General features: G+C 37.2%; 2 protein-coding genes across 2 annotated transcripts in view; one reads left to right on the top strand and one right to left on the bottom strand.

Moving 5' to 3' along the window:
- Positions 1–2567: 2567 nt before the first annotated feature.
- LOC108137258 (uncharacterized protein CG43867) overlaps positions 2568–27567 on the top strand; it is a 114745-nt gene continuing 89745 nt past the window's right edge. Inside the window, 5 exon segments of the mRNA XM_017258842.2 lie at positions 2568–2724; positions 4292–4808; positions 20597–20986; positions 21506–21990; positions 22551–22643. Of these exon segments, the coding sequence (XP_017114331.2) occupies positions 20608–20986; positions 21506–21990; positions 22551–22643 (957 nt within the window). The 5' untranslated portion in view covers positions 2568–2724; positions 4292–4808; positions 20597–20607.
- LOC108137261 (protein giant) lies at positions 19384–20154 on the bottom strand. The gene is made up of 2 exons (XM_017258856.2): positions 20047–20154; positions 19384–19956 (listed from the first exon to the last, which is right to left on the bottom strand). Exon 2 carries the CDS (start codon positions 19951–19953, stop codon positions 19492–19494), a length of 462 nt encoding a protein of 153 aa, XP_017114345.1. The 5' UTR covers positions 19954–19956; positions 20047–20154; the 3' UTR covers positions 19384–19491.

Here is a 27567-nt window from a genome sequence, read left to right as displayed (position 1 = left end):
TTAATGGCCGCCAAAATGACAGGAGCAGCTAATGCCAAGATCTAATTGGTTAAATCAGTGTATAACTAACCCTATCCCATGTCCCTTTGTCCACTTTACTGCTGTTATTATCCCTAAGAGCTGCCAAGACGTTGCCAAGGCCATAAGCAAGTTAAAAGCAGCTAAAATAGACACCTGGGACAGCAACTGAGGAAAGGAGTTGGCCAGGTGCAGCTGCAGATAGCCAGCCATCCAGCCATCCAGTCATCCTGGCCTTCTGGCATCCTAACATCCTGGCTAAGTAAGTGCAGCTCAGCTCAGCTCACAGTTCTTTGCCCAGGAACCCATTTCCCAGCTCCCAGGTCCCAGGTCCCTCGTTCAGCTCCTTTGGGGGCCAATCCAGTGCCACAGAATTTATTGACTTTGTCGCTGTCGTGTCCTCAGCATTTTCCCCTCACCCCCTTTTTTCCGCCCCACTATACACTGGCAAAAAAAAGGTATAAAATACAAATATTCAATACTAAATACTTAGATTTTTATCCATTTCGGCTTAAAGTTATTTTAAATATAAAATATTTTTAAATATTTTATTCATATTAAATTTATTACATATTTTTAAATATTTCTTTCAAATTTAAATTATTTTAAATATTAAATACGTTTTTTTTTAAATATTATTAAAGTAAGTTTTTTTTAAATGTTAAATATTTTCAAGTACTTTGTTCATATTTAAGTTATTTTAAACATTAAAGTTTTTTTCAATATTAATTTATTTTTAAGTTTTAAGATAATCTTATTTGACGGCATATAACCTTTATACATAATATTTATGTTGCTTATGTTTTTATTATCAAACAGTTGTTATGGTGTTAAAAAAAACATACAAAGTTAAACAAAAAATTTTTGTTTTTTCATGTATCCTTATACCAAAACTAGATATTTGAAATAAATAAATATTCTGTACCGTTTACCTTACCTAAGAATTTATCAAGCAATTACCTTGTACATAGGTGCCAAAAACTTGTTCCCTTACCAACACTGTTTATGGGTCAAATTTTTAATTTTTCCTAGAAAATAAAAAAAAAATAATACAATTTCACATTCCACTAGCACACTATCTTCCTATATATGATTTTTAAATTTACATACTCAATATTATACTAAATAGACATCTTGCCTCTTTATTTCAGTGGAAAAGCTGGAGCTCGTGGACCAAGTCAAAGACAGCTGGGTTGTCTTAGTAATTTTGCACCTGGCTAAATTAAAACTGAAGTCCGGGCCATAAATTCAACAGCGTTCGCCACACACACACACCCAATCACAGCTGATCATGATGATGATGATGATGTTGGCAAAAGTCCACCTCAATCTCTGTGATGTCCCGAGGTCCTGAAGTCCTGATGCCATGTTTTGTCTCCCGTTTGCCGGAATTTAACAACCCAGGGGTTGCTTTGTTGTTTATGAGCACGTGTAATCACTTTGGCCATGGTCCACTTGATGGCCATCAACTGCGACTGCATTTTCTGCATCCCAAGCTCCCCGGAAAGAGGGTGAAAAGATGACCAGGAGGCAGCTTAATGAACAGTAGTGGTGGAGTAGCCTTGGCAACCGTATGTAGTTTTCAAATACCTCTCAATTTATTTACTTTTTCACTCTATCTTACTCTTGCCAATAACTTCAAATTATTTTATGCCAGTATGCAACTTTAAGCTGATTGCAAAGGATGAACCAATATTTTCCCAACCAATCTCTTTAATTGTTTTTAAACCTCTATTTCGTAACGTTTTTTTAATTTTTATCATTTTCTAACATCCATTGCATTCTCTAAAAGTGAACAGTGCTGAAAAAACTTTTAATCATGCTTAACTGAAATTGCGCAGCTCTTGTTTTCATGTAATCTAAGCAAACAGTATTAAAAAATGTAATATTCCGGTTTTCCATTAAAATTTTCGGAGCGACAGTGTTGAAAAACTGTTTGTGATGCTCATCTCAGCTCTTGTTTCCCTGAAATTCTGCTTCAGTGTTGAAAAACTGTTTGTCATGCTCAAAGGAAATTTCTCAGCACTTTATTGTTTTTTTTTATCTTAATTATCTGCTTTTAATTTCATCAATAACTTCCGTCGATAGATTTAAAAACCTTGCAATATATTTTTGGAGCGACAGTGGTGGCTAGTGAAATTGCAATCAACTAAGAGTTTTAAAGTCCTAGGAGGTAGCTGGCTTTTCTTGATTTGGTTGGTGTTTGCTGAGCCTATTTCCGCTTGTGGAAATTCTTAAAGTAGACGCATTTTCACCTCTCAACCTTAACTCTCGATGACTCTTTGATTGCAGCAGCATTTCAGCATTTGCACCTGCTGCCGGACACACAGTCGAAGTCGGAAAAACAAGTGGAAAAGGTGGAAAAGGTGAGTGCGATGGCAGAACTTTGGATGCGACTGGATCGACTGGACACCAAACACTCGGCTAACAAACACACACACACTCACACAAACACAAACACATGTGAGAGCCAAGCGCATTCCTGTGAATTTTTGTGAATTGAAATTTTTGAAATTTTCCGTCACAGTCTGCACTCTGCAGACGGCCAGACACATTGGAATCCCGTTAATTGCTTCGAGAGGAAGTGAGGCGAAGTGAGGGAGCGGATCGGAGTGAGTCTGACACGCCCCCTTTTCCATTGGCACAGCCTGCCTGGATAAGCCTACAAGAGATTTTGTGAGGTGATTTCCGTTTTCCAAAACAAATGTAAGTGAGGGTAGTATTTAAAATGGATAATTATTTTACATTTTTTTTGAGAAATTTGATCAGCAAAATTTTTTTTGGCAAAATGCTAATTTATAATGTAATGTTTATAAATGTTTTGGGTCAAAAGCTGTTAAAATGTTTATGATTTTTTATTTGCCATTTATAATTGGCTATTTTTAGTTTTCAATAAGAAAATTGAACTTTCCCTATAAAAAACATTTATAGTTTTAATTTAATTATTTTGTAGAGGAGTCCGATTATTTCTAAAGAAATCCCTTCCAATTTATTTTTGATTGAAACTACCTTCTTGGATAGTATTTCCGATTTAAAAAATGTGTGTCGACAGACAATTTATTGAGAATATTTATTTTACGTCTTGTATTGATTTGAAAAAAAAAGCTTTTGTTAAAACCAAAAACCAAAATTAGTTTAGCCTAAATATTTATTTTAGCAATCAGAAGTTATTAATTTGTTAATTAGAAGTTATTAAAGAGTAAGTGATACTTTTACAACAAAAGTTTCGTCAGTCTTCGAATATTTCGAAATTTTTTTATAGTTTTCCAAATAAATTTTGGTATCTACAAAATAGAAATAAATGAAAGAAATTTTAATATTGAAATGCACTATTGTTTTATATATATATTTAAATATATATATATACATATATATTTATCGCTTATTATATTATAAAGTCTTAACATTTCTGGGTTATTTACTGTTTAAAAAAACAGCCTGCCATTAACAGTGCCTATTAAATTAACAGGGCCACGGGACTACTAGTTAACAGCTGTCAGTTTGGCGCTCTCTCGCGATGTTTCCGTCAGATTTCTTTGAGTAGCTCAATGCCCTCAACGATTTTGTTCTCTTTCACTCCATGCGCATTTAACCATTTCCACTCAAAATCTCGCGCACTGTTGGCATGCAAATTGCGCTCATGCTGGCACTGATCCACTCAAAAGTCTACGTCGGAAATTCACGGTGGCCAAAAATGTAGTGAACTTGATAATTTAAAATTTAAAAAGAGTTAGTTAAATAGTAATTTAAACAAGTCTTTATTCAAATGTATTATAAAAATATGAATTGATGATGATCGTCTGAAATTTTGAGGACATTAGAAGACAATAATGTAGGGGCATTAGATAGTTTATAGTTGCAATAAAAAGTTAAAAAATTATAAAAGTTATAAAATTAATTAACATTTAATACAAAATTTGAAAAAATAACGCTTTCCTAACAAAAATGTTAAGGATTCGTTGTATCTTAACAGAGGTCTAACCGCTCTGTCGAGTGACTTTTGGGCAGAGCACTCGAGAGAGCGGCAAAGCTAAATGGCGCCGCTCTTTTCTATCAAGCCAAGATACTACTTTCTGTTAACATTTCTGTTAGCAAAACAGAATAACAACGGCAGTTTTTTTTTGCCTTCGCTTCGTCGTCAAGTTCGTTGGTTTGGCCGTTCCGCGTTCCGTGTTTTTAGTTAAATTCTTGTTCGTTCCCAAGTTTAAATTATAAATTAATAATTATTGTTATTCAGTGTGTGTGTATGAAGTCTTTTTTTGTGTGATTTTAGCAAGTGCTTGTCGCGGCAAAGGAAACCAAAGCAAAAGCCAAGCCTATCCCAACAACAACAAGTGCGCGAGTGCAAGAAGGAGGAGAAAAAGAAGTAGCGGGGGGCAAGTGCAGAACAACAACAACAAAGTGGCGACAGCTGTTTAAGTTATTTTTTGGCCAAAATGCAAAATTAATACAATGCGGCAGGCGATAAAATAAATAAAGCCGAAAAAACAAAACACAAGCCCTAGAGCATTCACAGTTAAGCAACAGCAGCAACAACAACGGCCAGTGTGGCAGCAAAAGACAAAAACAAAAGCAAAGGCAAGAAAAAGAAGGCGAAGCTGAAAGAAGAAGAAGAAGAGTTTGCGCAGTCACGTGTGCAGTCGACGTCGACTGCGGCAGCGGCAGAGGAAAATTCGCATGCGGAAAATTCACGTTCGTGATGATGATGAAACGCGAGGCTATGATGATGAAGCTGTTAAAGAGGGAGCCAAAAGCTGCAGCCATAACTAACAGCTGTTAGAAAGAGACAGGTGAGTTTGGTTTGTTTTTGTTTTCTTCTCAGATCCTTGATCGCGTCGTCCTCCATCCGCCTCTTTCGCACACTCAGTTGTTTCAATAAGTATGTCAACGATAAAAAAAGAAGGAGAGAGCAAGAGGGGAAATCACTTGATTTGTCTTCGCCTAATTTGCCAAAACAAAACGAAAAACCAAAAAAAAAGACGAAAACATAAAAAGAACCAGAAAAGCACATACATTAGCGACAAGACAAATCAAGAAATAGAAACAGCGGTACAGCAAGGGGTAAATGAAAAGGGAATTTTATAAAATGTACAATTGCCACAATTAATTGATTTTTCATCTATTTAAGAATAAGAATAAGAAGCCCCCAGCTAATCATATTCTTTCATTAGATTTACTTTATTATTTATGTATTCCATACAACAATTCATCTTAACTTGTTCAAATAAAATTCCAGTTTCTATTTGCGGAAATAATTTTAAAACCTATACAACTAAAGTTTAAGGTTAATTGTTATAACCTTTATATGTAAACCTTAAAATGCACTAAGTACTTCCAAACGTAAAAATATCTCACAGTTATAAGTTATCTGAACATACATTTTTCCAGATGAAAGAAAAGGTCTATAACCTTTAAAATGCCGTTTAGTTTCTAAAGAAATTTAGCAACCGATAACAGTGTAATAATATCTTGTAATTTAAACACAAAATTCTTGATATAAGGTGGTTTATACTTCTATAACTCTTAGAATCCTTAATGCTGTTGTAATGCCCGCGACTGTTACGACCTAGTGGGTGGTTTTGCAAGCGAGTTGTCACTGTGGGCGGTGTGAGTCAAACATGGCGCAATATACCAAACAATTCCATTGATTTTTCTTGTGGGAATAGTTGGGAAAGCGACACTGTAGACATAGGAAACAACGGTCTGTTTTTCCTTTGCAAAAGAGCCATCCGCACCCTTGGTACTGCTGCCACTGCTGCCACTGCTGCCACCCCCATCCGCCACCCATTCGGTGTCCTTGTTGTTTTATTTGCTGCCGCTTTCCTTTTGCGTCTGTCTGCTGTCGTTGGACTTTTTGCAACAAGCTTCGACTTCTAGCTTGCCTCCTAGTTTTTTTTTTGTTTTGATGCCACCCGAAAACCCCAATTGTGTAAGTAGCAATTTTTTTGTACCTTTTGTTTTTTGCCCTAACGGAATTTATGTTAATTCGGTGCTGCTACATTCCCGGGCCTCCAAACCCTTCTTAGTTTTTCCCATACTAACTTCTTTCTCTGGCTGTTGATTTGATTTTTCGTGCTCCAATGGGGTAGGTTAGGATTCCGGAATCCAGAATCCGGAATAAACGGAGTATTTCAAATACCTCTAGATCAATTCGGTTCGCATTTTTCTTTGATTTGTTCGAGATGTTTCAATAGTGATTTGGTTCTGTAAGGGTCATGTATTATAATTCTTCTTGTTATTTCAATTCATAGAATATTTGTACGAGAATTTAAAATAAAAAAATTGATTACAGGCTTTTATTTTGTAATACAATCTATTAGAAACGATAAGTACATTTACGTTTTTTTCAAGCGTTATGTTAGTGAGTTTAAATATTCAGTTTTAGAGATAATTGTACTCTTCCATCTTTTATTGCAGTATCCTGGACATTTTCCACTGCAATCGGAGTCCTTTTCTTCAATTTCCCTTTTCCCCAGTGACAAGTAAACTTCGTCATTCAGAGTGCATTTACCGTTGGCGCCTTCAGTGCGTTTTCCCCGGCTTTTCCGCCACCTTGCACTTTTCCATGGATTCTGCCAACACGTGGATACGTGACTGTGTCGGTTTTCCTGCCGTTTTCACCTACAATGTCCCTACATTAGCCCACTTCCGCCCCTTTTCCCCCTAACATTTTGCTGCTCACGGTTTTTGTCACCAAGTTTTCATTACGGTTTTGTTTTGTTTTGTTCAAGTTGCTCGCTTTGTTTCTTGCCTGCTCCCTGGAAAAGCACTTCAACACTTTCTGCTGCATTTGCCATTTCCCATCTCAGTCCCAATTTGAAGCTTTCGCCAGGAAAAGACCAAATCCGAAATTGGAAATTGGAAATTTGCAGCGAATAATTGGTTTTGTTTTTCATTGTTCTCCAGTCTGCCTCTTGTTTTCCTAAATAGAAGTAGAAGTGTGGAAATCTTTGCAGTTTTTTCACACGATATGGGTCAAATTTTGTACTCTCAGAGGTGCAGAAAATTCGACACAAAAAAACCGCTATGCACTTGCGCCCAAAACTTGGGCCGAATGAAGTGCATTTTTGCGGAGCCACATCTGCAAACCTCAAATAGCAATTCCATGAACTAAGCACGCACGCAACATAAACATAACTTGGCCACCAACAAAAAAAGAATGCAAGAAACTAAACCAAAAACTAGAATGAAGGCAGAATGCAGTTTGAAGACACAGTGAATGCCCTTAAAACTCAGATTGTAGAGAGATAGAAATTGATGATTTTCCTTAAATGGAACTGCCAATATTTTTAATTTAAATATACCATATTATAAATACGTTATTTACTTGATATCCATTTCAAAACGGAACAAATGTGTCATCAATTAAGGTATTTATATATGTTTATTTAAAAATATATCCCATATATTTTAAACCAATACCAAAAGTATAACTAACAGCAGCTTCTTTATACTTTTTTTTTCCATATGTTTTTAACTTTCAAGCTAGCTAATAGTTGTTAAAAACTTTTGAACAATATGGCCACACGAAGGGTACTAGGAACATACTTTTTAGAATTTGAATAGAGTGTGCGGGTAAACCAGCTCGAGACGATTTTATTTTTGTTTTGTGCTGCAATTTTCCTACGTTCTCCTCGTTTTTGCCTTGGCGGCAGCGGACATGGCCGGAAACGTAGGAAACTTTAATAAAAACATGTCAAGAGCACTTTTCCCCATTCGCCCCACCGCAATACACAACCACTACACCACCCAGAAAGAGAAAAAATAAAGAGGAAAAAACCCCAAAAACCACCTACGACGACCGCAGTTGGCAATCGTTCAGTGGTTGTTTTTAGACTTGACCAAGTTTATTGCCTGCCATATGCAATTGCCGTAGATTATTTTTTGGGCTCTGCCGGGGACATCACCCCAACCTCTCTTGCTAACGCCCATTGTGTGCACAGATTTGCCACGCCCACCGCCTGCAATCAGACCCCACGGAAGTAGCCAGCTCCAGTCCCAGCGAAACCAAAACCGAGACTGTCGCTGTTTTTTGCACAGAAAGAAATTTAGATCATCTTGTAGATCCAAACTTATTAGATCCATATTCATTGTTTCCCTCTTTTTTCTCTATTAATATCATGATCTTTAAGAATTTCCCAAACAGTAAGAAAGTGATTGGTAAAATTCTATCCTATTCTACTCTAAGAGTTTTTGCAAGCAGTGAGAAAGTTATTCGGCAAAAGTACAAATAAAAAATATTTATATATAAAATATTTAAATACTTTTTCTTATCCCATTTTACATAGCTTAACATACAAAATTTAAATTTTTTCTGGTGTTCTTCCAAAATGAGACTGCTTCTCAAGCTCGCTAGGCAAACGGGGCGGCTACGTGATGTTGCCTCACTTGGCCAATTTTGGCCAACAGTAGTCCCTCTGTCCCTCTGTCGCTCCATATTTTGCCACACATATATGCTCATATATATCCAGTCTGAGCTCAAGTGCTCCGCGGCACGAAACTCTTGAGTTTGGAGCGATTTGCAGTGAGCTTTGGGGAGTTCGCAGTGGGGATATATTGCAGATATCGTTGGGAAACCCAGTCTTATCCGAAAGGGATTTTAGTGAGCTGGACGGTTTTGGGTTTTAAGAGCGTAGCAAATATTTTATAAATTAATTTGAAAAACTCATGCAAAGAATTAGCATTTCAAAGGCAGAGCATATTTTTATAAATATATTAACACTGTAATTAATATTGTTGGTTTTGTTTCGGTTTCAATGGCATATTTCATTAGAAGTTTCAAATTTTGTATAACATTGATTCCTTTTATTAGTTTCTGCCTTGCTCAATCTAAACATAAGTAACTAGTTGCGAATGGGTGCTAACTACTCATGGGACTACTGCCTTCAAATCGTTTTCTGCCCCTCGAAATCAGTCATTCATTGGCATTGCCTTAATCGAAGTGGTTTGCTAACTGCCTCAATGAGTCCTTAGAGCGTCTAACTGCGATTGCCAGTCGCACACACACACACACACGCACACACACTCATGTGCCTTGGTTTTCCGACTCCTGCCGGAAAAACCTCACCGCTAGTCAGTAGCCGACTTTCTTGCTATGGGCCAAAGCGAAGCCAGTTTTCCAAAACTGCTGTACATTTAATTAATTATTTATACAAGAAAAGGTAAACGTGCCAGCAGCAGTAGGTTCATGGTGGGGATATAGACAGACACGGATACAGATACAGATACAAATACGGATACGAATACGTTTACGTTTACTACACGTTTACGGCGAAAGCGGAGCCGTAACCGTGGCAAACATTTTACGATACATCGTCGCTGTCGACGTCGACATCGTTTTTTGCATAATTGATTAAATGACTGGCTATATAACACGGATGGTAGAAAATGGATGGATGATTTCGGGGGCGGATTCCCGAAGGCGGTAGTGCAAAATGAGAATTTACGGCGGAAGATGGCCAGTGAAAAGCGACGGAAAAAGATCACGTTAGTTATGGTGTTTGTAAATGTTGTGATTATTGGCCAAATGAAAAATGCAAGCAATCGTCCTCACAATTGGCAACAAACACACCTTGTTTGTCATCATCATCATCATCATCATCATCAGCGTATGAGTTTGTGTTTCTCTCATTTTTTATGTAGGTATATGTATTTATTTGATGGCCCTGACATTGATAGAATGGAAAAAGTGAAAAGCGAGGCGTGTTTCGTGAGCTCACCACTTTTGTAATGAGTACGAATCGATAAAAGAATGGTATTTTGGGCTTTTCAAGGTCTTTTTCGCTGACAACAAAGGTCAGTTGAATGTTTAATCATTTCGCTTGATATTGATTCGTGAGGACTTATTGTCCTTTTAAGATATTAGTCATTTTCATTAGTTTCTGTAATATTTAAAACAGTTTCTATTTTTTCTATTCTATTCTATTCTATTTTTTTTAATATTTCACCAACTTTTCGAGTTCATTGCCACCTATGGAAAATTCCCTGATATTTTTTTTTTTTTATTTGCTTGGGTCATTTTTCTTGTGGAGTGCTCTGCTTGTTTGTTTTTATTGATGGCCTCGATTTGGCCCATTTGAACTTTGAACCTTTTGTCTGAGACAAAATCACCCTCCTGTTTTTTCCATGCCCATTTCCACAGACTAAGCTGCACCCCAGTGGCACTTGGCCACCCACTTCACCCCTTTTTTCCACCCATTTCCCTCATTTTCCCCCCACCATTTTCCAGCCATATGCTAATGGCTCATGTGCCTGGCATGTGTGTATTTGTGTGTGTCAAGTGTATATCCTTTTGGCGTAGCGAGTGCATTTTCTTGTCAACGCTGACATTTCCTGCACTTCGGCCTTGTTTTTCCAACCTCTGCCGCACTTTACACACCCCCACCATTTTTCCCTTGTCATTTCTCGTTTAATGAGCATTTCCCTTTTGTTTCCCGTGATGATAAAAGCCAGGAATTATGATTGCTCCACATTCATGGGTTGTCAGTCGGATTTTCTCGCCAACTCCTGACATTAAATGCACGGAGAAAAATGTATTTTAATTTTAAAATGCTTAGAGAAGAAAATTCAAAATTTCATTCTTCTTATCCAAATTATTTTATGTAATTAACCCTATCAATACAATGTGTAGATCAAATTAAGAACACAAAAATGAGAAGTTAAAGCCAAAGGAAAAATGACTATAGTTAAGTAGTTTATTTTTTTTTATAAGTAAACTATATATATAAATAAAAGTTTTGAAAATTTATCTCAGTGTTTTGCCACACATATAGCGTGTGCTGAAGTGGGCGGAAAACCGGAGTGGGTGGCCTTATAAAAGGTAGCTGCAAGGGAACTTTGTTTGAGTTGTGTTCTCTGGCAAAGTTGCTCATCACATAAGTCCTCACTTGTCCTTGTTTCGAAATACTTCTTTATATTTTTTTTATATTATTTGTGGTCTGAACTAATAGTTTTGTACCTTGATAGCGTTCAGAAAATTATAGTTTTAACAATTCCTTTGGCATTTTTCCATATTTTTGGCATTTATAAATTTTGCTAAACGTATATTTTATTTAACAAATGAAGACTCGTTTACTAAACTAAGATAAACATTACTCTCAAGTTTATACAAGTTTGACCTAAGATATTTTTGTATTTTCATATCCTGTCTCATTTAAAAATTGTTGTTTATATTTTATATTTTCATACACCTCTAAGATTTATTTTCTGACTTTTGTTGATCCAAAATTTAGTATCTTCAATCAATAAGTTTTGAGTAGTTCGTGGAAAAACAAACAAGGTCAGGGTCGTTGCCATCGTCACGAATTCGACTATCTTCGCTCATTTCCCCCATTTCTGCCAGCAATTAAGATGCCCCATACCAATGTTTTTCCTGTGCCACAGCTTTATCAATGTCCGCCTCATTTTTCCTATATATATATATATTTTTTTTTGAGGCACAGGCGCCAAGCACAAAGTGATTTCCATTTCTTGTTTAATCGATGGCGTCAATTGCACTCCACTTGAGTCGCTTGGGTTTTTATGACAACCCCCCACCCATTTTCCATCCCGCCTCCCGTCGCTTTTCCTGCTAAAAACAATTGCATGCTATTTTTATACAAACAAAAACGAGCGGCGCACAACTAAAAGCTTGAGCGCATATTAAAATGGAAATAAATTTGTAAACATTACTTATTGATTCGGCCGCAAGTTGTTGAATGATTTTCGATATGTTGCCAGGCAAAAGCGTTTGCGCCACCCACTCTTTTTTGCCATTTTCCCCCCTACTTTTCATTTAACATCATAAGGCGGCAATTTACTAGAACGTCGATATGTTGAAACTGATAAGGAATGTTCAATTTGAACTAGATCAATAATTGAAAAGAAAACAATTATTTGAGTAAACTTAATAAAGTTCAAAGATTACTGTTTTTATAGTATTTAAGTACTAGTTTTATATTGTAAGAAAACAATATGGTATAAAATTTTAGTGGAAAATTTGTTAAACATTGCCTCTACATTTAGTTTTAAATACGCAAGTGTCTTAAGATTATTAAAAAGGAATAAAAATAAAAAATATTTAAGTTAATAAAGTCCAAAGGTCACTGTACTTTTAAGAATAGTCTAGTATTACTTTCATATGGTATAAGGTTCATAGTACAGTACATTCGTTATGAATTCACTGTACAGCGCGAGTGAAATACAGAGCTCTGTTAACCGCAAACAGCTGACGCTCTCCCAAAATGTAACTGCTCAGAGTAGCTGAGCAAAGAGAGTTACATTTACAGTTTTCTTTGATATGAGAATTTTGAGCTGTCGTTTTGACTTTGCAGCAGCTTTTGTTTTTGTTGTTGCAGTACATTGACTTTTTCAACTGTTTTTGTTTTTGTTTTTGTTATTATTGCATTTTCGCCTTGTTTGTTGCCGTTTGCTGCGCGCAGTTGTCACAGTTGTTGTTTTTATTACCATTTATTGTATGGACTTTCTTTTGTCTTTTTTTGCTGTCCGTCTTGGTCATTTTATCGTCTCCCTGTTCTCTTCTCCCTCCTTCCTTTTTCCTTTTCCACATACCTCTTTGTATATTTTTTATTCATAAGCATGCGTCTCGTTTTGTTTATTAATGTTGAAAATAAAAGGGGAAAAAACACTGCATTTAAAGTTGGAGTCAAAGTCTTCGTCTGATTTTTCAAATCTTGTTGTTTATTTATAGTTATTTTGCATAAATAACACTTATTGTTCATGTCTGTTGTTGCTGCATTTTAATTAAGATAACTTCACTTTGTGACACATCATTGTATGGGCTGTCATTCAAAGTAAATAAATTGAGGGAGTGGAAAGTGGGGTTTACGATAAGCTAAATCGATTCCAATTGGTTGTAATTGAAGATTGCAGTGATTTCCGAAATATTGATTGGGTAATGGGGGTTAGATATTCCAATTTCAATTAGGTAGTATTGTAAATTTATCATTGTTGAACAAAAGTAATTGTTGTTAGAAATTTCCGCTATTTAATTTTGGTAACTCTTGTGATACGACAGACCAATAAATATTAAAGATGCTCTTGAGTTCTAAAGCTAGTCCCTAATATGTTAATACTTTTTTGAAGTTCACTTAAATTCAGGTACTTTTTGCACATTAGCGACTTCTGCACTTTAATCCAAATTCCTTTGTTCCTTTTTTTCATTATCTTCTTTCTGAATTCATAGTCAGTTTCAACGGTAATTGGCTTTAATTAAATGCAAGTCGTAAAGTCAACTGTGTTGGCACTCCCCTTCGCTTCGCTCTGCCTCCCCTTAAAACCTTGCAAATTTAATTAAAGCGATTGCGAATCATAAATATTGTAACACCCCCCAACACACACACACACACACACATACAGAAGCCAATTGTCAAACACTCGTAACTTTGCGGCTCTCGAAATGCTGTGGAAACGGTCGTGGAGACCTCTGAGTTTGAAAAACCCAAGTACATGGAAACTAAAGCCAAACTCAACCGAACTCAGGTGAATGTAGGTCAGTGATGTGTGTGCAAGGGAATTACCGAGCACCTGAGTCGGGCTTAGATCTTAATCTTGCTGAGTTTTCCCCGTTTTCGTCGTTTTTACACTCTTTCCGCAGGCACTAATGACTGTGTGAAAGTTATGCTCTTATTATGGTGAAAGAGTTACCATTTATTGTTCTCGCCCTACAACAAAAAAAAACTAATTAATTAATTAATAATTATTTAAGTAAAATGTTACAAAAAACCGTTGCAGGCTAACAGACTTTGTTTGAATTTTTATTTTAATATTTTACAAAATAAAATCAATTTTGTTATTTTAAAATATATTGGAATATTAATTTATATAGAGTTCACTGGCCGTTTCTTTTTCGACTTTTCCGAACTGGTTAGGCAAATTCTGATTGAGTATTTCAGAGTACAGAGCTCTTCGTTCGCCCAAAGTATTTTCATTTATTTCTTTTTTTTGGCCAAGTAATTGCAGTCGACACCCGCTCCATAAAATGTGTCTAGATTTTCAGGTTGTTCCTCCCCCTTTTTGGAAACAAACACACCGAGAAAAAAAACTGGTTCAAGCGAAGGTCGAAGTGGTGCTGCTTGGGTTTTTGCTGCTTTTGCTGCTTTTGCTTCTGATTCTGATTCTTATTGTTTGGGGTCTCTAAAATGGCCAACGGTCATGCCTCTTAATTAGCTGCTTATTTTTTGACACTTTTTGTTTTGCTGGTTGTTGTTGTTATTGTTATTGTTGTTTTTGTGGTCTCATTAGAAGCAACATGTTGTAGTTCTTGTTGTTTTATTGGAAGTTTTCAAAGCGGGTGGCTAACCGGTTTTGTTTTTTTGCTATTTTTCCCGCTTATTTTTTGCTGCTATTTTTATTCGGTTGTTTTTATAGTTGGTGGGATTGTTTTTGTCTGTCTTGATGGCCAGTATCTGGTTAAGAGTTTGTTTGTTTGGGAGCCGCACTTTGGGAGCTTGAGTGGTAAAATAGCACAGAGTTATAGTTTGGTTTGCTTAAAGTTTCCCGAAAGTTAATTTGAAATGTTGCTGTAGTTTTCCCTTAATTGGCTAAGTACCAATTGGTACTTCCAATTGGATGTTTTAAATACAATTCATTTAAAAGAATTTATATAAAACTATAAGTCTTATCAAAAAACCAAGAATATATTTTAAATATTTGCTTTTTAATTTATTTATTGAAATTATAAATCATTTTAGAAAATAATAGAAATAAAACATTAGCTATGCTGACTTTACAATATGTTTTTACCTTATTCCCCTTCAAGATCTGGTTCCTGATCATTTCTTGCATTCCCGTTCCCTCATTTGGGACCCCTCGAAATGCAATCGAATGGCAATTGGCATGCATTATGCGGACAGCTATTAAAAAGCATAGAGCACCCTTGCCACTTGTTGGGATATGGCATATACATTGTAAATGCATAGTTGTGGTCATAAAAATAGCACTCTATATAAAATTATATATTCAAAAACACATTATATGGAACCTAGGCTATTTCTTATATAGATACATTTGGGAAAAGAGGTAAGTTGTTTCAATCCTTGATGATTAAATTAAACTTATTAAACTATTTCCACAAGCTAAGAAACTACTAAAGTTTTGACCGCCACTGTACAAACATGCATATGTGTAGGGATATAGCCAGTTGATCTAGACCCCAAGTCGTTAGTCGCAAGTCGGTGCTTTGTTGTAAGTCTCTTTGCCTGTCACGTAGGTCATGGAGGGGCACCCTGACCCCCCGGAACCCCCTTTACAAGTGCTTACCAACTAGCATAAACAACAACTACAGACTGACAACCGTTTTACAAGGAGAAACCGCAGACAACGAAAAACAAAAAGAGGCGAAAAGACGACAGACGCACCCAAGAGTTAAGGCCCCCAAGACTCACACTTCTTGCAGTAATACACCACATATATTGCATATATGTGGGTATAGTACAGTATGGCCCATGGTGTGTGGACTGGGCTCACAGCTGCACAGTTTGTCTGGGTTTTGTAGACCCCCTTTTAGACCCCCCCTTTGGAGTTATTGTGGCGGAGACCAATTAAAATGCGCGACATCACATGTGCGCGGGCATTTATTATAAATTTTTCGTTGGAATTGAGTGAAAAATAGTTGAATGAAAGAGCGAAAAGAAAGCAAAGTAAAAAATACATGCGGGAGTGGTTATAAAAAAGGGAAGAACAGGAGTAAAGGGGTCGAAGTGGTTAATAACCTGGCTTAAGTCAGAATGGATAAATGCATCATGAGATCCCACATAACTTTGATGATCATAGTATATACCTTTTCTAAAACAAAGGCTGTGTGACCAAAGTTCGTAGTAAAACACTCGAAGTGTGACCATTTGAAAATGAAAGTAGAGCATATGTATAAAAACTGATTTTAGCTAAAATCGAAGAAATGCATGCTCAGACACTATAGTCACATTGCAATAAGGAGTATATAAATGCTGGTTTCAGTCGTAGAACTTGGATCGAAATAGTAAAACCCTCTTCTTAAATATAAAAGAATAAAACATATAAATTCATACATAGTGAAAAGTGGGAAAAATACTAATAGTCACAAATGAGCAGCAGGGGAGTTAGGGGAAGTAAATTGGGGTGTTGGGTGTGATGGGGCTACTATGTCTGGCTATCCTCCTCGCCATGCATGTTACAATGTTGTTAATATGACGCTTAGTAGTTATCTCACACCAGCAGTCCGTTCTCCGCTCGCTTTTACCCCACATCCATTGACAATGTTTTTCAAATTGACGACGCATATGACGGTGGACGGGGGTGTAAAGAGGGTTGCCGAGTTGCAGAAGTGATGTAAAATTATTGGCATGCGAACGATGCTGCAGCGTTTATTAAATTTTTCAAGTGCCACAACAAAGAGGGGGTGTACTATACAAGGTATGTTGTCATGCTGGAAAATTATTTGGGATCCAATGGGTGTGTGCGGGTTTGTTTGAAATTTTATGTTGTATTAATTTTACAACTTTACATTCTGCAGGTTGCAACGGGGCGGGGTCTGGTGGATAATTTTTCATCAAATTTAGTTGATATTTTACGGTACTTTTCACATAATTTTCTCACCATGAGTCAGTTATTTAAAGCTTTTATTAACAGTTAGGTATTTAAGCAATATGTCTGAAGAAAAAAAGGAAAAATATTTTAAGGATATATTGTTTAATTTTTTAATTACAACATGTTTATTTATACCTTTATACCAGTTATTTAACTATAAACTAGAAAGTTTTCAATTAGAAGCACTAAGTAATAAGAGACTTCTTTGGGAAAAACAACAACCAAATTGAACACAACAATTGTTCAATACTTAAGATAGCAGGCTAGTCCATTGCAATCTCGCCAGCATATTCGTGAAAGATTTTCCCTTGCACGGCTGATAATATATAAATACATTGTCTAATATTTGCCAATGCTCCGAGTGGCAACTGAAACTGAAACTGGAAAACTGCAGAGGAACCGGAAATGCAGAAGGGGGAAAACCCCAAGAAAGGGAGCTTAACTGTCGTCTGGGGTTTTTAGAAATTTGTTTTGCTTCGCTCTGTCTTTGTGTCCGCCCTTTTTTGTATTTTTTTTTTGTTGGCAGCTCTGCTGCTGCTCTTCATTGGAGCTGTGAACAAGTTTTGCCAACTATTTGAGTGAGTTTTCCATTTCATGTCGCCATTCTTATATTCAGTTTCCTCTACTAGTACATTCCCCCATTAGGGAGCCAAGCAAAGAGCAAACAAAAGACAATGCAGTTGGATTTGGATCTAACCCCCCGAAAATCCCCTTTTCGCTTCGAGGCGAAGCTGCAATACTGCACTTAGCCAAGATAAGTTAAACCTAAGTTGAGGCGGAGTGTCGGCGGTATCCGGCAGTTGTTCAACTGTATCTGAGTTGCAGTCTAAGGCATCCCTCGGTCCGCTTTCTCTTCTCCTTCCCCTTATATTTCCATTTCCGTTTCCTGTTCATGTATTGGCCAAGTTTGTATTAAGCCGAGTGGTAAACAAAGATATTCACAACCAAGTTACCAGTCACCATATACAGTTACCATATGCTTATGCAAAGCAAGCTCTGCTAAGCCGCTTACGCTTATGACTTTCAGCCTGCCAACCTGACCGAACTTTAGTTTCCTAACTAATGCCATGTAATGAGTTCGTTAAACCTGAGAAACTACCGGTTCCATTATGAGGTACAGTCACGCACACGGCAAATGCGGTTGAAGTTGGGGCTTTTATTCTTCTTATTTGATTGCAGTGATAACTTTGCAGTGTCGCCAAAGTTTTTGAGTTTTTGAAGTTATTATTAAATCTGCAAACAACAAAACAACTCAAATATCTATAAAGAAAACTAAATAAAAGATATAATATGAATTGTTAAACAAATTATCGTTGTAGTGGATTTTCCCATCATTTTAAATAGTTTTTAAAGGCAATTATTTGTTAGAAAAAATTGTTGGTAATTTTCAGAGCAATGTTGTACAGGCGTTAAGTGTTGAAGAGCGTACTTAAAATGCTTGTAAACTTTTTAAATGATTATAAAATGTGCAAGCCATTTTCTAAATATTTAAATACTTATAAAAGAAATTAACAATAACATTTATTTTTTTTTTTAACAGAAGACCATTGTTGTGTATTTTCCCGCCAATCTGACCAGACTTTAAGGGCATTCTGTGTTGGAAAATTCACTTGGATGCACCCAAATAATGCACCATTGTGAAATGCAATGCGCTGTTGTCGAATTTCACCGGCTAATCAAGTGGCTTGTGAACCTATCGGGCTCCCTTCAAGCGTAAAGTTCCGGCAAAGCCTCGACGAGCACTGTTGCCAGTTTTCACACAAGCCCAAACAAATTAGAAACAATTTGCTGTAAAGTGCACTTCAAATCGAGAGCACAAAGGAGGAGTATGACCCTTAAAGGGGCCTGAAGTGCAGGAGAGCAGGACACAAGACACAGGACTCAGGACACATTTTGTCAAATCAAAAACTGAATTTGAATTTCAATCAACTCGAATTAAATCAAAATTTGCAAAATGATGTGAGTGCAAACACACACACACACGAACACACATGTATAGGACTTCATACAGAAGAGAAGAAGAAGAGTGCTCTGCTCTGCACAAAATTCGAATATAATTCTTATGAATGGGTCTGGTTTGGGGGTTCCCCCGACCGCAGCCACAACTCCAGAGAACTGAATTGGCGAAGGAGTTGCAGCAATGGAATCGGACTTTAGTCTTTGGACCGGAGACTTTGCAGCTGATGGCTTTTAGCCAGCCACAAAAATTCACAGCAAAGAAATGCTGAGAGGAAAAGCTGGAAAAGCTGAAAATGCCATCAGCCAGTAGTTCTAGTGGATCACAAAAGTGGAAAGTGTCCCCAGAATGTCAAGTCTGCTGTCTATAATTTAGTGGCATATTCAATTTTCCAACTGCCCTTTTCCTTTTCGACTCTTCGACTTGGCCAGCATTTTGCGCCACTTCCTGTCCTGTCCGTTGATTAAGCATTGCGCACACGTAGTGGCAATTGATGCCCCAGATTCGCGCACCTGTTGGTGTATGTAGCTCTCTAGCTCTTCAGTTTTCTAGCTACTGTCCACTGTCCACTGTCCATTTTTCACTGGGAAAGTCAATCGTCCACTGGCGGACTGGTGTCACTCGTTCTCGTTATGCTCCATCGCTTTTCCGTCTGCTCGCATTGATTTCCTCGCTTGGGCACGTAGATAAAGGTGTAAATGTTGACTGGGATCTGGTAATGCACAAACCGATTGCCAGATTGGCGTTTTGATGCATTGCCCACCATTGTTTGTGCAGTGTTTGGAACGGCCAGAAATAGTCGCGACATCTATCTTCACTTAACAAACAATGAAAAAAACAAAAGGTTGTGCAGAGTTTTATTTAACGGCTAAAAAATAATTTTGTATAATAGATTTGAGACCAAATTGTGTGGTATTTCGGATCGGATTTGGTTTAACCAGGACATAAATCCCTCAAGAGCTCCAGCCGAAGAGCCGTTGGAAGAGGCCGCGTCTGTGTTCCGAGGGGGCAGCTGCTGCTGCTGAAGCAGTTCGCGAGGTTGCCAGATTTTCGGCTGTGGATGGTGGTGTCTCCACCACCGATCTGTTGTTGTTGTTGTTGCTGGTCGGGGTCACTACCGACGGCGTGGAGGGGCGGCGATCGGGAATGGATCGGGCAAGGGGGGCGCCTGGAATCGAGGCGGCGACGGCGGCCGCCAAGGCCAAAGTGTCCTCCGAAGGACGCGAGGCCAAGGGCGTGGCGGTGGGCGGTTCCAATCCAGTGGCGGCCACAGGCGTAGGTGTTAACTGCGAAGAGTCCACCAGCTGCTGTTGCGGCTGTTGCGACTGCTGCGTCTGCTGCGACTGCTGCTGTTGCCGATTGCATTGACCTTTGCCCTTGCACTTATTACCACCGCTCGACTTGGGATTTCCCATCCTCTGGGGGATTATTAAAGTTCATAGTTGGATAAAAATTGAAAATCAAAATATTTCCCAAAAAAAAAAAAAAAACAAAAATTTAATACTCACGTAAATTTCCAAAATTTTGTTCGTGTAAGGCGGTGTCTCAGGCACAACTGAACGTCTGGGCCTAACCCAGGCTACGATCTTTGACAATTCGACTCCCAGCACACTAGATCCTTCAAAAATTTCACTGTGATTATTTGTACCCTTTTGGGATGGGTCTTAGTGAGCTAGATTTTAAATATTCATAGTTTCTTATTCGACATATGTTTATATTATAAACTTAATTATCACTCTGGAGGACCGTATCACAAACCGTTGAAAATTTTTAATTTTATTCAAAATGCCACAAGGTAACATTATTTTAACTTGAGATGTTTACGGTGCGTTCGTCACTGCTTTCTTATCTACTAAGGAAATAGAATGTAAACGTTGAAAATCGCCGCAAGGGATTTTTTAAAATTATTGATGTTAAAGATGCAATCGTCACTACGTTCTTATCTCAAAACGCGACGATGGAACATTTTTTTTTAATTTAGATTTTGAAGGTGTGCTCGTCTCTACATTTTCTATATTTTTATAAACTTATAAAATGTTGGATTTTTGTATTTTGTAGCTACCGCGTCAATGTCTGACGAAGTGCCTTTGGGTCGCCTATCGCAAATCTTCGATACGCTAACCAATCTCCAGCAGCAGCAACACCTGCGTTCTCAGGAGCAACTGCATCCGCATCCGCAGTCACATCCGCAGCAGGCGGCAACTGCGGAGCAACGGAGGAGATCCGCATCCTCATCGCCTTCGCCATCGGCCAGTGCATCGGCATCGACTTCTGGGCGGGCCACGCCTTCTTTGGGCGTGGCCAGCCCCTTAAATACACTGCAATACTACAGCCACGCCCACAATTATTTCCTAAGGCCGCAAGATGGCGCCAGCAGTGGCTACCTGCACACCTTTCCATCACATTTGTACCACTACCATCAGCAACAGCAGCACCACCACCACACTGGTAAAAAAAACGTAGCGAATCCAAGTATTTGCTACTCAATTTAAATATTTTTCTCTTTGATTTTTTTTTCATTGCCGATTTTAGTTATTCTCAAAGTGGAAATATTTTTAAAAATTTATATATACGCATTTGAAATCAAATAAAAACTTATATTTTTCACTTTAATTGAAGTATTTTAATATTAAATCATGCAATTTAATTTTCAATGTATTTAATATTACGATTTTATATTCAATTTAAATATTATAAGTACATACAATTTTGAATTCAATAGTCAAATTTTTATTTGTACTATTCAATTTTGTTATCAGTGTAGTATCAATAATTTAAATGTAAGCCATATTAAAATAAATAGGGCCCATTTTAAAACTAATATTTGCAATATAAATCAAATATTTTGATATATAATCTTGCAATTTAATCTTTGCTGTATTTAATACTATGCTTTTATTTTTATTATTTTTATTTTTGATCAAATAGCCTGGTATTTATTTGTAACATTCCATTTATTTTTATCAGTGCAGCTACACCATCTGCATCAGAACAGCCAACCGCCCTCGCTGCCCACCCAGTTGGGCGGGGGGCGTGGCGGCTGTCTATCGGGCTCACAATCGCTACAGGGATCACCACTTTTGGCCAAAAGGGCCACATCTTTCAGTGGCCAAATACCGCTGAATCAAGGTCGTTTTACCACCGGAGGAGGGGGATCCGGATCAGGCGCAACAATTGGCGTCACTGCGTCCACGCCAAACAGTCCGAGGCTGTTGCCCCGTCATGTGCCACGCCCACCGCCCATTCCGGCCAAGCCCAATCAGGCGATGAAGGCGGAACAACAACAACAACAACAACAGCCGAGGGATCCTCCTCCAAGGGATGCAAGTACCAATGTGAATCCCGTGCTGGCGGCTCTGGATGCACCGGATGCTCCATGGCCGCACTTCTCAACGCTCACCGAGCACCTGGACGTCCACCAGGTCAATAACTACGGAAAGGCACTGCCGGAGGTGAGTTTTCCAGGCTAAAATCGAATGGAATAACAACCTTTAATGCAACAATATAATTATGAGTAACCACGTTAATCAGCTAGCCAAATTCAATATAAATATGCGCCCGGAAAACAAACGAGTTTTAGGTGGCGCCATCTGCCGAATTGCAGGGTCACTACTAAAGGTTAAGTTTAGTTTTTTTTAAGTTAAATTTTAAGTTATGTTTATGCTAATAACTTCTAAAGTATTGGTAAGATTTGCAAACATTTACAACTTAATAACTGACATCTACTACATCCCAAACTGACATAACAGACGTTTGTGATTTGGGGGCGTGCTTAAGTTTTAAAACAAACTGGTGCTGTGTAGGCATAACTAAAATGTGTATGTTAAATCCCAATTCTGTGGCTTTGAGTAACAGGTATAATAATACCGAATTTCTTACTATATTATACCTTGCACTCTTGAATATAAGAATTGTTCCCAAGCAGCAGTTAAAGAACATTTTAATCACATTCAACTCAGGGTCAGCCCTCTATTAACCCCTTTCTGACCCTTGTTTCTTTTTTAACCTGCAGATAAATTGGCAGGAGCGATGTCTGGAATTGCAACTGGAGCTGCATCGGTCCAAGAATCAGGCGGGTCGTATACGCGATATGCTGCGTGAAAAGGTGAGTGAAATAGCTACCATTAACGGAGTGCAGTAAGGATATCGGAGGTCCAGACAGCAACACCCAAAAGTGGGTCGCTGGGGGATGTCTGATGATTAGCCCAAATGAGTTAATAAGTAAAAAGCAACACAGACACACCAACATTAATTACTGCGGAGGGTGGTGATTCCCCTACGTCTTGTGCTTAAATATGATTTATGAGTGCCACGGTTGAAACATTTTTACGACAACCAAACACACACACACACACACACACACAAACACTCGAGTTTCCATCGAGTGGCCAGGACAGTTTCCACCCATTTTCCACAGAGATATTGCAGCTAATTCGGCTGACACATGTGGCTGTGGAAAACGAGAGCGAAATTCATCTCGTGGCCCTTGCTCATTATTAGCCTAATTAAGTCATTAGGCATCTGGCCAAAAGGCGCCCGCCTAATGTAAAAACTATATGAATTATGTATTAGTCAAATGTGAACTATAACCCCCCTGCCCCCTTTCCCCCAGAAAAAAACTTCCCCAGAGGGTTCTCTGGTATTGCTCTCATCTGAGCCTGACACAAATTCATTTTACTTCAATGATTTTTGTTCCATGAATAATGCATGAATAGCTCTAGCCCCCTGACTTTTGGGTTGGGCACTGTGGGGTTAAAGGTTGAACACTGCAAACCTGTTTAAATCAGCTGTTTACTTTCAAGGTCAATTTGGTTAGGTTTCATTGTCTTAATAAATACTTATTTAACAATCGAAAAAGTCATTCAAAAAACAAATGATAACTTCGTTTATTTTAAACATAGACTGAAATACAGTCTATATTTGATAGGAAACATTAGAAAATTAATAGGAAAATCGACATAAATTCGTTGATTTAGTCATTAATAATAAAATATATGCAAATTGAACATCTATGTCATACAGCTGCATGAAATGATCAAATCGACATACATACATATATGTTTATAGAACATTATATTTTTGTTATAGCTGCCAGGGTAAACAAACATCTACTTGCCATTTCTTGTTTGTACTTGATGAATTTATTCAGCAAATAAACAACTAAATAAATGGCTAAAAACAAATCAATAAACTTTCCAATTAAAACACTAACCAAATCTTTTATGTGTAGTGCTCCAATGGGCAGCGAAAAATTAAAATTATTATATTCGACTTTTTTCAATATTCAATTGCCAATTTCCGAGCAGTCAAAACAGAAGTACAAAGTCAACAAAAAAATAGTACTAAAAATATAATGAAAAAGTAAAAAAAAAATAACAAACTCCATAACTCGATGGCTAAAAGTATGCAATGAATATTTCATTTCTGTTTTATGCATTTGCCATTTCCAATTTCCCATTCCGCATTTTGCCTTTGTCGTATGAGTTTTTGGCACCCTTTCTCCGTCTTTCCACCAGTTTACTATAGTTGACTTTTCAACTTTTTGCCAGCTGCAATTCAAGTGCATCATAAATTTTAAATTAGTTGCACTAAACTTGAAATCGTCTGGACACAACTCACTTGCATTCCCATTCCCATCTCCTTCCACTTCCACTTCCTCCCATCAAAAATGCCAAAGCGAGCGCCTTTTAATATGCAATATTATTTATACATTTTGCCCTTTCGCTTCATTTGGCAGGAAGAAAACGCAACTGGAAAGTTTCTCTTTCTGGAGTGCAGAAAATTATGTGCCAATTGAAATATGATTTCAAAAAGGTAAATTCCAAAAGTTTTTGCTTTAATTCTGCAAAGCACATTTCCTTTTATTTAAATTTTGGAGTTTTCTTTTAAGGTGGAATATGGTTACCTCAGACACTTTGCGTTTTAAATCTATAAAAATCGATAAAAGGCTGCAACAAAGTTTCCGAAAACCACGTTTTTTTTACTTTTTATATGGAAATCCGATTTGGAAAAGGCATACTTCTAACATTTTCAAAAGTCTTTTCTTGACATTTTTATGAAATTTCGAAAAAATGGCTTTGCTATAAAATGTCCCCAAATCCTTAAATTCAAGCAACAATAGTTTTATTTTAATAAATCAGATTTTAAAGAGGTAAAGCAACTTGATCACCAAAAATCTTAGTTTTTAATATTCGATCCTGTAAATTGGATAAATGCATAAATTGTAAGCTTTTGCGAGCTCAGAAAATGCTAATTTTTCAGTGAAGCAAAAATGTATTTTTAGTGTCATGGCATACAATTTCTCGTTTGTCGGTTGCATAATGTAAAAGTTAAAAGTCGTCGCCTTTCGAAAGAAAAGCCAGGAAAAGAAAAGCCAGCCAAAGAAACAAGGACAAGAGCAATCAGAAGAGACGTTAAGCTCAAGCCACAACATTTTCGGCTGGACAGGGGAATATAAACGGGAATGGAGTGTGTGCGTGTGTTAGTACTTTGGCTTTGGCAACAATGTGCAGAACGTTGAAATTATGGCCAAGCATATTGCAACATTCTTGTTGGACAATAAAATTCAAGTTTATTACCAAAGCCATCCGAGAACAACAACAAGCGGCAGAGCAGAAGTGCAGAAGTAAACAAATGGATCGGAATGAAAGGCCAACAAGGGTCTGGGCCAAGTGCCACTGTTGCCAAATTTCAGCTTAACAAATATTGGCAAATAAATTTACCACCGAAGAAAGGGAACACTAAAGGAGTCCAGATTGAAGTCGTTGCTTGCCAAATTTGTTTCCAAGGCAAAGAGAAAGATAAATGCAAACTATCAAGTGCTATGTTTGAATAAAATCATCTTTATTTTTAAAAGTGGATGCCAAAAAATTAGCAGGGTTCAAAAAAAGCTACAATATTCGAACTTTGCTGCTATGATGGTTATAAATCCAAATTAAATTTCAGACAATCTGGCAATGCAAACCTGTCAGAAATATTTGTTTCTTATAAAAATTGATAAAACAAAATCCTGTGTAATATTTGTAATATCTGACCTATTTTTTTAACACAAAAAAATTATCCAATTTTTTGTTGTCAATATTTGTGAAGAATATTTTTTAATATTTAAACCCCTGACAAATTTGTCATGAAAATATTACCATAAGATTAAAAAATTTTCATTACCGTCGCTGTATATGCCAATGTCAAAAATATTTGTATTCGCTTACAAAAATTTTGAAGTGTTCATATATTTCCCCCTTTTAAAGTTAGATAAATTTGCAAAATAATATATGCTAAAGTATTCCTACAATTTTATTTTGTTAAGATCAAAAAGTTTGGCTTAAATAACGTCCAAGTCCAGACTTCATTTGGAAAAGACCTTATGAAACATTTTGTCGCATTAAGTGCCCTATACCCACCTCCGATTTGATGACATTTGCCGCTTACTTGGCTATGCAATTTTTGTTTGCCAATTTCCGGTCCACTCTGCCCTCCACCCTGCAAACCGAGTAAACCCACTCTTCTGCTCGGAAAATGGCCATAAATCTGCGTGACCCGCTGGCCATGATTGCACATTGCACATTGGACATTGGACATTGGACATTGGATGGCCGTCAAACGGCAAACACAGCAACGCCAAAAGTGGCCACATAAGAGTGCCGCCATCTGCCATAAGCTGCCACGCCCCCATTTCAACTCATCCATCCCCATAGTTAAAGCCCCCATTTTCTGCGTGTTTGCGAAGCGCGTTAACGCGTTGAAAGCAGCGCTTAGAGGCAAATGACCGGCCGCCTTGTCATCCATTTCAATTTTGGTTGCAAAACGCAAAATCCCAAAAAGAAGACAGCCATAAATGCACAGATCGATGTTGGTAATACACTGAGTTATGGGACAAGTTGTAATAGTACCGAATTTAAATTAATTAAACCAATAAGAATAAAATGCTAAACATGATTTTTTACAAAATTATAAAGATTAAAGTTTTTAGTGAGTTTAAAAGTACCACATAAATCATTAGTTAATATCTAAATCAGAATATTTAAAATCAAAGCAACATTTTGGTAAAAAAAAATTTGTAAATATATTCTTTATAACTTATTCACAAAAAAATTAAAAATATTTTTATTCATAGCAAACTCTATGGTAAAGTCAATAAACCCTGTTTTTATAAAGTTGTCGAAAAAGCGAAACGCTGACAAAAGTTGGCTCCCATTGTCGATTAATATGGAACGTTGTTCCCCTCTCCTCACAAAGATGAAATGCGTACCTCACAAATACGAACACACACTTTTGCAAATGGGTGGCGGCATCTGTCAGGATGATGGCACTTCCTGGGCACAATGAAACATCCGGCAGATATTCCAGTTTCAGTTTCAGTTGCAGCTGCATCGTGTACACTCAGAGAAAAATGGTTTTGTTATCACTTTGGACCGCATTGAGAATGTGCGGGAGGAAACTTTTTCATTAGAAAATGAGCAGTCCACATAGCGAGAAATGCCACTGATAATGGGCGGGATTAAGAAAATCATTTTGTAATTATTTAACTTAAAACTACTTTTTTTCTGTGTATATATATCCACTCATTATAGAAATGTGAGGGGAAAACCGGGACAAGGGAACAAAGGAATGTCGTTCTTTTCATGCCATTTTCATAGGCTTTTCAATTGTTTTGTTGCCGGGAAATTTAAAATGTTACCGTATGTGTGTGCGTGTGTGGGTGCAAAAAGTAAGTGCCAATGACTTTGATAATTAATCGATAAGAGTGCTTAGCGGCAATTGAATGATTGAAATTGTTGAAGTATTTAGCAAACATTTCGTTAATTAACTGCTAATGTGTATTTTAATTAAAGCTTTATTTTTTGATTTGCCTATTTATTTATTATCATTTATCAATGGTCAATTATTACTGAAGAGAGCATTTTAATATTCAAAAAGAAACACGTTTTCATGAAAATTTTGTCCAGTAACGCATATAGTTAAACCTGCCATTGATAGTAAATTTTCTAGTGCTATTGAAATCTAGTGAATACTTTTAATTACAGAACTTT

This window comes from Drosophila elegans, unplaced genomic scaffold, assembly GCF_018152505.1.
Source record: "Drosophila elegans isolate 14027-0461.03 unplaced genomic scaffold, ASM1815250v1 contig_149, whole genome shotgun sequence".
Taxonomy (NCBI): domain Eukaryota; kingdom Metazoa; phylum Arthropoda; class Insecta; order Diptera; family Drosophilidae; genus Drosophila; species Drosophila elegans.
Note: the sequence above shows the minus strand (reverse complement) of the source record. Positions and strands in the feature narration are given on the sequence as shown.

What these genes read in the sequence shown, in the direction of transcription:
- LOC108137261 (XM_017258856.2), bottom strand. Translation starts at nt 19,953, where the DNA reads ATGGGAAATCCCAAGTCGAGCGGTGGTAATAAGTGCAAGGGCAAAGGT.